Source organism: Phascolarctos cinereus, unplaced genomic scaffold (assembly GCF_003287225.1).
Source record: "Phascolarctos cinereus isolate Bilbo 61053 unplaced genomic scaffold, phaCin_HiC Scaffold_5;HRSCAF=322, whole genome shotgun sequence".
Lineage (NCBI taxonomy): Eukaryota > Metazoa > Chordata > Mammalia > Diprotodontia > Phascolarctidae > Phascolarctos > Phascolarctos cinereus.
The window spans coordinates 132,925,018-132,937,762 of NW_027555958.1; the positions used below are offsets into that span (position 1 = coordinate 132,925,018).

Consider the following 12,745-nt stretch of genomic DNA (forward strand, 5'->3'; position numbering starts at 1 on the left):
TTTGGATCTCAAAGTTTTAAAAATGAATGTTAAAAATTGTCTTTACATGTAACTGGGGGAAAATAAAATACTAAATAAAAGCTAAAAAAGAAAAAAACATAATGTCAATATAAAATTGGTTCTATTCTTTCAGTAAGCCACTTTTGGGTTATTAGAAAAAGGTTACATCAATAGCTGTAATGGTTATATTCACAGAATACAATTTGTGATTTTAAGCACACTTGATCCCCATTTCTGCTTCCACTTCTCTACCACTGCAACTGTGGAAGCAGAAAGAGGCCTTATGGAACTGAAGGCCAATTTGTATTTCTGTCTATTTCACACTGTTTGAAAGGGCTTAAAAAATTGTTGCTCAAGAGCAAACCTTTAGATAATACATATTTTTGTATTTAGGGATATTAATTTTTGGATAGAAGATATTATCTATCACCGGGCTTGTACTTGGGGCTTTTTAAGCTTGAAAGAACTGGTTAGGATTTGCACTCATTGGCAGCATTTTTGAGAACCCAAAGGCACCTTCATACCAAGATGATGTGACAGAAGATAATTTCTATTAAGGATATTTTGGGCTACTTTCATAGAAAATAAATTCTCAATGATCTTGTTTTAATAACAGTATAAAAGATAGCTTTTCTACTTTTCCCTTATAACAAGAAGTTCTCTAAAAATGATCCAAATAAAACTAAACACTGAGAAACCTGTGGGCATCTAAAATAGGAAAATTTTAAGAGCATGTTGCCCAATCTTTTAACTCTCTTCCTCTGCTACTCTATTTTTTTCTTCCTATGAGCTTTGCAGAAAAAGATCTCTCCTCCATCCCTTTTTCCCAGAAACATGGCTAGCAGATACTGAGAACAGTGATAAGGAGACTTTGACTAATCTAACAATGCTGGTATCTGCAAACAAAACACACCACGAAAAATGAATGTCTAAGATGAATGACTGAGATGATATCATAACCAGATATTACAAAGTAACAATTGTTAATATGTGGGCTATAAAACAATACTGTAGTCAACAATACAAGAGATATGAACATAGATTGTAAACCTAGCAGGGCAGAAATTCTGATTGGCTTCTATACAGGGTCTAGGAAACACTTTTAAGGAGGTCTTTTAAATTGTGACTGCCTTCTGCTAAGGTTTTTCCAGAAACCTAACCAAAATGAATGTGCCTTTATAAAACCCACTCACTCTAAATAAATTATATTTTAGTTTATGCAGAGAGAAAATTGTACTAAGAAAATCATGTAAAACACGTGAAACTAAAAAATATTAGCTTTGAAAAGCAGAGAGACAGAACTTAATGGACAGAAATTCAGAGAGGCAGATACAGCCTGAATGTAAGGGAAAACTTCCTGTCAGCTAGATATACCACAAAGTGGAACTGGTTAGCTCAGAAGGTAGTGAGTTTCCCTTTACCAGAAGTCTTCAAATGAAGGCTGGATGATTACTTGTCTGAGGTGGTGTAGAGAGAATTTAAAAGCAGATACAAAGCAGAATAGTAACCAACTGAAGTCCCTTTCAACTATTTATTTTATTAAAACCACCTAAGGAAAATTTTATTCCTAAATACCCTGATGCATATGGAATGGGGCAATAAGAGGAAGGAGGTTTATCACCGTACTTTAAAAGATGAATTGACTTTTGAAGATAAAAACTAATTTTCCTTGAAAAACATACCATGTATTTGTTGACTATACACCATTAGAGTCTTTGATGATTATGATGACAGTGATGTGAACCAGTGCTCAAATCTGAAAATTAAGGAAATTTCTAAAACAGATTCCATTTTTATGAAATCTTTGCTAATCAAACTGTTCCTCAGAATGAGCCAAAATGACATTCCATAAAAATGAATATTGTATCAAAGATATTATGTGAACAACCATTGAAATACACATTTACTAACTCAAAAGTTTCTCCATGATCTAAGATTCTCAAAGGCTATGAAAGGAAAGAAAAAGTTCTGGTATATTTTTTTCTAAACTAGAAAAACTGAGTATGAGTTGAGGAATTTAATAAATATCAACAGTAGGAGCATCAGGTAAGTTGAGAGGCACACATCACCAGGCTGGCCACAAAGTGACAAAATTTTTGGTTATGGCAATTTTCAAAAAAAGAAAAAAATATGCTAAGTTTAAGAGGGGTTCTGTTGACGAAAGGAACACTAATAAATTACAGACCCTCGAAGAAAGTAACTAACTCAAAAGCTAACCTATTTGATGTTCAAATGAGATATTTATTTTATTGAAACTTCAATTTCTGTGAAGATAATAAATATACAGAAAGAACTAATGGCATAAGTTACTGAATTTGGAGTCAGAAGACCTGGGTTCAAATTCTGCCTTAAACATCTACTAGCTGTATTAATATAGGCAGGTCTGACCAAATCATCTCTCCCAGTCAATAAACTCCAGAGGCTCCCTCTCTATTATCTCTCCAGGATGAAATAGGAGGTACCATGTGGCTTTTAAAGCCTTTCATAACCTGGCCTCTTTCTACCTTTCCATTCTTCTTACACCTTATTCCTCTCCATATTAACTGTAATGTACTGCTGCCAGCCTCCTTGCTGTTTCCTGCACCCCATCTTCTGACTCCAAATATATTCACTGGCTGGCCCTCAAGCCCTCTTCATCTCTATCTCCTCATTTACCTGGTTTCCTTCAAATCTTGGCTAAAGTTCCAAGTTCTGCTAGAAGCCTCTCCTAGTCCTCAATCTTTGTGCCTAATAAGGCTACTCCAAATTTGTTGTGTATTTGCCTTGTTTGCACATAATAGTTGTTTACATGCTGTCTTCTCTGTTAGAATGGGGGGTCTCTTGAAAACAGAGAATGATTTTTTGCCTTTATATCCCCAGTTTTAGCATAGTGCCTGGCACATAGCAGGAGTTTAATAAATGTCTCCTTGGGTCTCAGCTTCCATATCTGTAACAATGAAAAAGCTGAGTTAGATGTTTTCGGAGGTCCCTTCTAGCTCTGTATCTATGACCTTATAATAAGAGCTCCACTGTTTATAACTCATCTGAATATATGTTGTAATCAAGAAAAAAATGTATGTAAAGCAAGTCATTTTATATTGGTATTTAAATATACAATTTTAGGATGACCTATTTCTCTGAATACTAGAAGGCTCTACCCTGTTCTTTCTAAAAATCTTGATAATCAAAGTTATTCACAAAATAATCCACAGCAATGGGATGGACTTGAGAAGGGTTGTGACCTAAGAGCAGTGTGACAAGATCCAGAACTGAAGTTTGGTCCAAGGACCACTTTGAAATTAGTTGAAGCCTCTCTATAAGGGTAATGGGTAATAAGTGAGATGGCTCATGGAGGCCAAGGAATAAAATTACTGGTTCACAGCAATGACAAATGACCTGTTTACATTTCCAGTACATTTTTAAGCAAAAAGCCTCTTTAGAAGCACTATGAATGTCCACGGACACTCATCTTATAGATGCTTCCTTTCTATTCGGCCTTCCTGACTGCCTTATCTTCCAAGAATTCTGAGTTAGTCAGTAGAAGTAATGGGCTCACATCTTATAAAGCATGAGAGGAAGCATGGCATAGTGAGTGGGACACTGGATTTGGAGTCAGAAATAACTGTGTTCAAATCCTAGTTCAGGTTAGCTGTGTGATCTTGGCCAAGTCTTAATACTCTATGTCATGGTTTCCTCATCCAAAAAGTAAAGCAATGTCTTTTCAAGCTCTAAATCTATGATCCTATGACAATGGCAAGTGGGAATGCTATGACAGTTGTGGTCTTTTTTTCCATATATTGATGTCTGAACACATGTTCTGGTACCTCTCAACTATAGATATTTCAACCCAAGGGCCAGTTAGAAATTTTATATTTGCCCGCTGAAACCTGATGACCATGAGTTTAGAATCTTAAAAAAACCAAAAAAACTAGAATTATTATTTTAAAATGAGTTAAAAGGCCAACATTTGAGAAGAATTTTAATATCAGGCTATTTGCTTCATATCTAACTGGAACATTTTTAATAGACAAAACACAAGTAAGATGCCTTCACAAAATCCTTGCAGCTAAGACAAGCAGAAGGCCAGCCAAGATCCATTTTAGTAAAACAAGTCATTAGTGAACACAGACATGAATGTATCCCTAACAAGATTTAATATGCCAACATCATAACACAGACTGTAAAACACAAAGCTTAACAGACATAACACAGTGTTTATTTCAGCTGACTTCTCTGAAACAAAATAAATGATTTCATCTCTATTTCTCTTATAAATCTGTGTCAGCAACAATCATTTCAAAATCTACACTTGTTTTCTGTCAGTTCCTTGACACTGGTGATGCGTTTAAACCCTAGAGGAATCAGTGTTTCAAAAACTAAATTGAACCTTGGAGGATTGATGCATATACTGATTTCTGATTTGTAAACACTATCAATTTAAAGTGATAGTGTTAGAGAGAAGTGAGAGAGTAAAAAGGAATGAAGTAACCTCTTATATATAGAAAATTATATGTATATAGGCATAGTATGTTTATCTTTCTTTTTTGTTTAATCAGATTTGTAATTTCTTTGGTGGAGGGAGTACCCAGTAAGGAACTTCCTATTACCAATTTATCCAGATCATTGCAAATTCTCTGTAATTTATAGTCTTAGAAAGTAGTTGTTTAGGGCACTGAGAGGGTGACTTGCTCAGGGTCACAAAGGCTCTATGTGTCAGAGGCAGTATTTGAATTTAGGTCTTCCTTATTTTAAATTCAGCTCTATCAACTATGCCTTGTAGCTTCTATCAATATCAACATCAATAGGTAGCATATGCTTATCAAACCTTCTGTGTTAGAAGGAAATCTAAGCACATTTTAAAAACATGCCAATTAGAAGCAGCTGATCCATCGATCTGAAATCTGAAAACATGTAGGTAATTTTTAGACAGTCTAGTTACTGCTCCCTATGCATTCCATTTCTTGCTTTTGTGTCTCAACACAGGCTATCTCCCCTTGCCTGGAATGCTGTCTGCCTCACCTACATCCCTTCAAAGCACAGCTACAATGCCACCTTTTTTTTAAGAGTCCTTTCCTGTTTTTGTCCAGTTGTTAATGCCCCTGCCCAATTCTCTGTGTATTTGTTTTTTGGTACCAGAGACAGCATAGCCAAAATCACAGGGAAACAAAATGCTGCATTTCAGATAGTAACCCGGGGTTTGACCAAAGACAAATCTCTCTAAGGAAAAATCTTCCCAGTCTGGAATTTCTCTGCTCTTTGAGAATATGGGTTATTGACTTTCAGAACACACAATGAGAGATTTATCTATTTACTCAAGCCTTTGCCTGGAGAAGTTTCTTTTTGGATGGCTCAGAAGAATGAAGCCTATATATATAAGAGCTGATGTACTTCTGTTTACGTTTTACATTTTGCTGTTATGAGATTTCATGTTTCACATTTTTTAAACAAACAAAAAACCACAATTCCTAATACCATACCAGACAATAATAAAAATGTTGATGATAATTATGATAAAAATGTTATTTTTAAATAGCAAAATATTAGAAGTCAAGATGTTTGATATTTCATCATAATTTTAACACAGAGCTCAAAATCTTACTGAGTGGGCACCATTAAGCTCAACAAATACTCAAACTGATAATTATTTTATAGCTAAGCTATTATATAAATGCATTCAAAAGAAGAATAACTGAACTAAATTACAGACATACCCTAACTGCACTAACTTGTTCTGTGAATACATGATCATAAGTGAAATATCACAGCGGGCAGTATGTTTCATAAGAAAAAAATAAGATAAATGAGAGATGAATTCCCACATCACCAAAATTTAGACAATAAAAGCTTTAAAGAAGTCTTTATAGAGATTTGAAACTATATAATTTGTATAATTAAAAAATGTCTTGCTTCCTCAAACTCAGAGACAGGAATTTCTAAAATGATGAGTGCAGTGGAGCACAAACAGGGAACAACTTTCACACGTGCCAAGTCCCTTGAATCCAGTGGACAAGCCCCTGCCCTTGTCACATCTTCATTTCTATGCTTTCATCATTCTTGTGTCCTCAGTCACAGTGCTCAACCCCGCAATCTTTCCTCAGGTTTTACAGTTCACATGTTACAAAAGTCTCATCCTGAGAAGGGCTCAGTATGCCAGTCATACTCTGGAAGGAGATGGGTATGATTACTAGTTCCTAACTATTCACTCCCCTCTACCTATCCAACATCCTGACACCAACAGCACCTGCTGTTCTTGGAAGTCCTTAAAAGGAATGATGGTCATAAGGGTGAGTAATACACATTGGAACCATTTTCTGAACCTTAAAACCTCTGAGTGGGATACTTGCCAGTCTCCACCTGAGATAAGAAGAATTTTCTAAGGATAGTCAGGGGAGACAGCTACTCTCCAGTTTATACTTTGGATGACCAGTCAAATTGTGAGACACAACAGTGTTTTCTGACACTATAGTGGGAATTAGTATTAACAGTATAATTAGGAAATGTTATTATGTAGGGTATGCCCTCAATACATTGATTTTTATTGATGAGTAAAAAAAAAGTCCACGTTGGGTTGGTGGAATACTGTAACAGGATTTAAAGTGCTTTCAGAGGATCCAAGGGATGCAGGGTACACTGTGCATAGCAATTTAAATAATGTTAATAATACAAATTAATACTGCTGAAATCCAATGCTCTCAAATGTAATATACTATGAATTAATAGTGATATTGGGCTGAGAGTATTGGTGTATGCCTGTAATCTCTACTACTGGGGAGACTGAGGGAGGTAGATCAACTTGGATTTTTAATGGGCAAGAGGCTAAGCCAACTGAGTGTCCACACTAAATCTGGCACCAATATAATGAGGGTCTAGGAGCTGATGGTGTAGAGCATCAGGCTGCCTAAAAAGGGGTTAGAAAACAAAGGAGGTCAAAGCCCCTGTGATAATCAGTATTGGATTGGACCCATTTGGCTGCCGTACTGCCAACCTGGACCAGATGAGGAAATCCAGTCTCAAAAAAAAAAAGTTATATTGGACTTTAAAGAATTTGGAAATAAGTTGTATAACTGATGAGATTGTATTTAATTAATGTTTCAGAACTCCCCAAGTCCATCTATCCATTCAAAAAGAATGAAATAGAGCAATAAATTAAAGAAAGTTTATTATAGCTCTTCAGCTATATCTGTGACCTTGAATTGATTAAATAGATTGAGTCCATCTCCATATCAATTTCTCTCTTCCTACCAATGCAATCAAAAGAGTACCTGGATAGGGAATAGAAATGGAAATGAGGAGGACTGTGTTTTGTGCCCAGTTTTGCCACTTATTAAACAATCTTAGAGAATTATTTTGTTTGGATAATATGGTTACTGCCATCTACCACCTTACATAATTTAGCTATACAAAGAATGAATTACACACTTAGAAACTGCTGAGTTCCCTGGTTGGAGAACAATATTATATAAAATTAAGTATATTAATAATAGCAGAAACCATAACAGTAAGACTGTTATTTTCTTTAGGAATAGCTAAATTCATCCACAAATTTCCATATACCATGCATATTTCAGAGAACAGGAGTTGGTTACTTCCAGTTCCTAATAGGCCTTCTCTCTCTCTCATAAGGATGAAAAAAAGAATAACACCATGTTTCCTAAAATATTCTGGCTTCAATTCAATGAAGGATGCACTGTTCTTGTACATTGTATTGAGTTGTTCATTTTTTCCCACAAAAGCTTGAAATAAGTTTAATTTTGAAAATATGTAAAACAGTACTTGTTCCCTTCTGACATGAAAGCATATTTCTCTTGTTTTACTGAGAAGAAAAATGTCTAAACCTAAAAAAGCCAAATCTGGCTTCATTTAAACCTTATTTTCATTCAACCAACCCACAAAATACCTACTAGATTCTAACAGGAGTAGGGGGAAGGTCAGCAACTAAATAACACGTAGACCAAAAGCCTTAAACTAAAAAAAAAAGTTCAATAGAATTCAATAAAAAATTAAATAGAAATTTTGGCTCTAACAATGTGAATGGAATCTAGACACCTTCTTCATATTTCCCTTTCAATAATTGAAGTGGGAAAAATTTCCACCATAAGATAATTTGAGTGATCTTGACTAAAGTGATATCTGCAAAATTCTATTGTTAGTAACAATCTCTTATCATCTCTTTATGTAAAATTAAAAATTCCAAGTTTTTCCATCAATAAGAATCATGTATCAAGTGGTTGAAAAAGCGTACATCACAAATTGATTAGATCTGAATTTTTACTCTTCCATTATAGGTTCTAAAATTTAGGAAATCATGTCAATGCTACAAACTGCAGAAGGCAAATATTTATAAGGAAAATTAGTCCTAATAAAATGAATTTGAATAAAGTTGGAGAATAAATTTGTAATATTAGTTCAATTGTTTAAAATCACCATCACGGCATTATTCTTAGCTGGACAATTTGTTAATTAAAAAAAAACACCATATAATTATTGGGAATTATTGAGAAACAAAACTAATAAAAGCATCCATCAGGTGTCATGCATTAAGTAATAATAATAATAATAATAACATGACTGACTGTATAAGAACTAAAACTGTCTAAATCAGTTTATTTATTATAGCAGACTGCTTCAAAGACAGATGAGACCTTAATGGCCCTTACTAAACTCACTATATACACCATCCCAAACATGAAACACTGGAGTATGTATAAACTTCTTGGTGAATGCTACAATTCCTCCCAAGATATAGGATGTTCTAACAATTACCTAACAATACAAAGAGACCTTCATTTTGTCATTTTGCTTAAACATCACAAAGTTTATAAAAGGCTTCTACTACTTTGGGTAAATTTAGATGAGGCCATAGTCAAAATAACTGAGTCATGGGTAGACCAGTGAAAATAGCCTAGCATATATGGGTGCAAGAGGATTTAAACATTGTAAATTGTTATTACTCCGAATATTAGACTTTAATTTTGTATATATTATGTATTCTTGATCTTCTTAAGGTAAAATGGACAAATAAAGTGTCTGAATCATGTGTATGTAAAATATAACCACAATTACATCCACAAATATATGAAATTGTTCCACGACTTGAATATTTATGCAGGGATATAATACTACAGAACCATATTCTAAAACATAGCTTACATTAGGCTCCCGTAAGAGAAGAAAGCCCACTTAATGCCCACCACATGCTGTCCTACTTTGGCTGCTCCTATTATGTGACATCTAATCCATAGCTCTGGTGAGCATGCTCACTTTGTATTTGTTTTCCAATTTGGTAGAGGTTGGACCATGTCCTCTCTTCTTGTAGGTTGTAAAGTGCTTGCATTGAGGGCATGGTTTGGTGCTGGAGTCAATACGGCTGAGTTCCAAGAAGTACTTGTATTTGATGACATCATCATGTGGCAGGTTATATAGAACAGTTGTTTCCTCTAGGTATTCATTGCATTCTGTGATGGGACATTTGATTTCTGCTTGGCCAAGTTGGACCTATGCAAAAGACACATTAAAAAAAAATTTACATGGTGTTTTCTTATATAACATAGCTAAAACAGTCCTTAAAATAAAATATTGTTATTTCATCTATCAACACTCACAGAGGATATTTAAAGTCCCTGAGTTTGATGATAATTAATAGCCATTTGGTATCTTCAAATGTCTTGCAAAAAATTGTTAAAATTTAAGTCATGTTCACCATCACATCTTTCAACTCACAAACCTCTCAACCAAACCAAAAGTCTTACACAAGAGAAACAAATCATCATTACAACCTTCTAGAAACCACAGTATGTTCAAACAATTGGACACCCATAATAATTCTTAAGAGAAGGTAAAGTGAATATGCTTCAGATTTTTGCAAATACACAGATAGTTTTTTTTTATCACAACACTAAGCTGAGGGTTCCATTTTAAAATGTCAAAAATGGAGCATTTTACAGAAGTGCAGAACTAAGACCTACAACAGCTTGATGACAAGGGAATACCTCTTACTATTTTTACTGTGAGGCAGGGAGGTGGCTCATTTGATAGAGTGTTGGACTTGTGAGTTTGCCACAGTGAATTTTGATTCCTGGCAAAACTCTAGACACAGGTTCCCAAAGTGGGTGATACTGCCCCAAAGGGGCACTGGAACAATACAGGTAGAGGGGGTGCAGTAGTAGCCTCAGCTGCAACTACGGGGGCACTGAATAAAAATAAGAAGCAGTGGAAGCATGAGGAAAGATAAGAAAATTTTGAAAAACTGCTTGTACATGTTTCATCTGTTGTGTAACAAAGTTAAACTGGTAGCAATTACATTATTTTCCAAATAAACACACAAAATTCAGGTTATAACCCATAAGTGGTCAAGTGTGCTGACAGGTTTTAACAAGCGTCAGCTGGTAAGCGTGCATCGGCAGGAATATGTGTATGTAAAGACTTGTTTACAATACAATACCATATGATTACATGACATAATATTGTGTCATCAAAATTTCAATGAAGGAAAAACCCCACAAATTTACAATAAATTATTAAAATATTTTTGAAATGATGCAAATTTTAAAAAAATGTTAAAGGGTAAAAGAAAGATTTTCAAAGGGGCACTGAGTAATATTTTTTTGAAAAGGAGGAGTAGGCCAAATAAGTTTGGGAACCTCTGTTCTAGAATATAGCAATAAAAGGATGGTTAATGAAGATTTAGAAAAGGAAAAAGTAATCACAAAATATTTTGAGTGAGAAAAGTATGCTTTCTGTAATATTTAGGCATTAATTTTTTGATAAGTTGCATATATTTTAGTGGAGGCCTAAAGCCTACAGTGACCATTATTAGCAAAAGGGATGGAGTGGGAGGGATGAATTTCAAACCTTGTCTAGGGCAAATGAATGCCTTGCCTTGGGACTTGGGCTCAAGTGATGAGATCCTGCACATGGAAATATGTGCCTGGTGTACCTATAGAAGCATGGGGGTAGAGAGGCATATGGGCTCCTGGCATCATTAACCCACAGAAATACTTCAGAACATTGTGCTTTGGTTCGATAGCAATTAATAGCATATTGATACAGTCCAACACTTCTAGGCACATTTAGAATTAAGAAAGCTTTTGTAGGCTGTCCTAAGGCTGCCAAATCACATATAACATGGCAAATACAATAATATGTGGCTTGCTTTCTAAAAAACAAACTTAAATGTGAACTTTTGGAACACAATCTGTTACTAAAATGAACATCACTTGTGTTCAATCATATGATGACAAAGATTGCTAAGATTACTAGAAAGGTTATTACTAATATCTTTTTGTAACAATTTTAAAAATAGAATCCATTTTAACTCCAGGAAGATGCCATCACAATAGTCTGAAAATAAGGAAGATGAGTAAACTCTACGGTAAAATTCAAACAGAAAGCAAAGGAAATTTTTTTGTAGGCACCAACAAACACCTGCTCTACGTACTGACAAGTGAGTGTACATCAAAAAAGATTCAAATACTCATAAACACCAACCTTCCCACAGCAAACCACGTTTCCACATTATCAACAAAAAGCTCCAATTCCCATTATCATCAAAGTGAAGTCAAAATATTGAAGCACATAAATAAAAATTGGGGATTAGGATAAAAGGCAGCTAACAGTACCAGCGAAGAGAACAAAAATGGTAATACCAAGAAAACTAATTTCTGTGAGAAAACATCTGGATAATGAACTCATAAATCTATTTTCAATCACATTCATTTTTCTGTATCACTTTTAGGCTTTTCTCTTCATTTGTTTTTCGACAATTTTAAACGTTTATGTAAGAGCTACTTACAACAAATCTATTTATTAAATAAACAGCATCCGAAATCAAATACTGAGATTTTTCTACATAGCTATTATATGCCAAATAAAATAATTCTATTTTCAAATGAATTTTAAAATTCTAATGGATAAAATAAGCACAGACCTTAAAACCTCTTTAAACTTCAAGGAAATATTCTGTTCTACACTTAATACTATTTAATACAATATTTTTACTTAGGGAGTATATGTCTCTTGACAGAATATTTAGATGAATGACTTATAGATATAAATTTAGCATATAGAATATTATACTGAAAGTTTTCTGATCAGAATTAGCTAACTATATCTTCATAATCACATGCTGAGCCTTACCATGATATCAAGATACAGATTTCTTACTCTCCATATTTCTTCAGTTCAAATTCATACCTCAATTCAATCTTTACTAATTTTTTTCTAGGAAATTTCTTATGTCTAAGCAATTCTGTGAGAGATGTTTTGACACACTTTAAGAAATTCTTAATGTCCTTGGTAAGTATTTTACAGCATGTCAATGAAATGATCCTTTTATCACTATTGCCATTTGAAATCAAGGGCTTCAAATGAGAGAGGCACATTTGAGGATTGAGCAGTTCATTAAAAAGACATTAAGTATGGAATTTTGATTTTCAGACCACAGGTTATATACATCACAGGAATCATGACAGGGAGTGAGAGCATCTAGCAAATACTGGCAAAAATATATTTGCCTGAAGTCTTGGAAATCAAATAAAAATGGCTTTAAATTGAAAAGAATTGAGAGGGAGAAAACTGCTTAAATATTATGTAGCAAGCTAAAGAATTTTCTACATGTATTACACATTACTTTCCTTTACACCCTTTATATTCCAGTCAAACTTACCTACAGACTTATCCCCACACATCACATTCCACTTTTCTCCTTAATGCACGAAATCCACTCCCTCCTTGCCTATGTTTTGGAGTCTATAGTCTCCTTCAACAT

General features: G+C 34.3%; 1 protein-coding gene across 1 annotated transcript in view; it reads right to left on the bottom strand.

The window, feature by feature from the left end:
* The window catches only part of RNF217 (ring finger protein 217), a 151,898-nt gene that overhangs the window by 49,822 nt on the left and 89,331 nt on the right, over window positions 1-12,745 (bottom strand). The window contains 1 exon segment of the mRNA XM_020986975.2: window positions 9,241-9,474. Within this exon segment, the coding sequence (XP_020842634.1) occupies window positions 9,241-9,474 (234 nt within the window).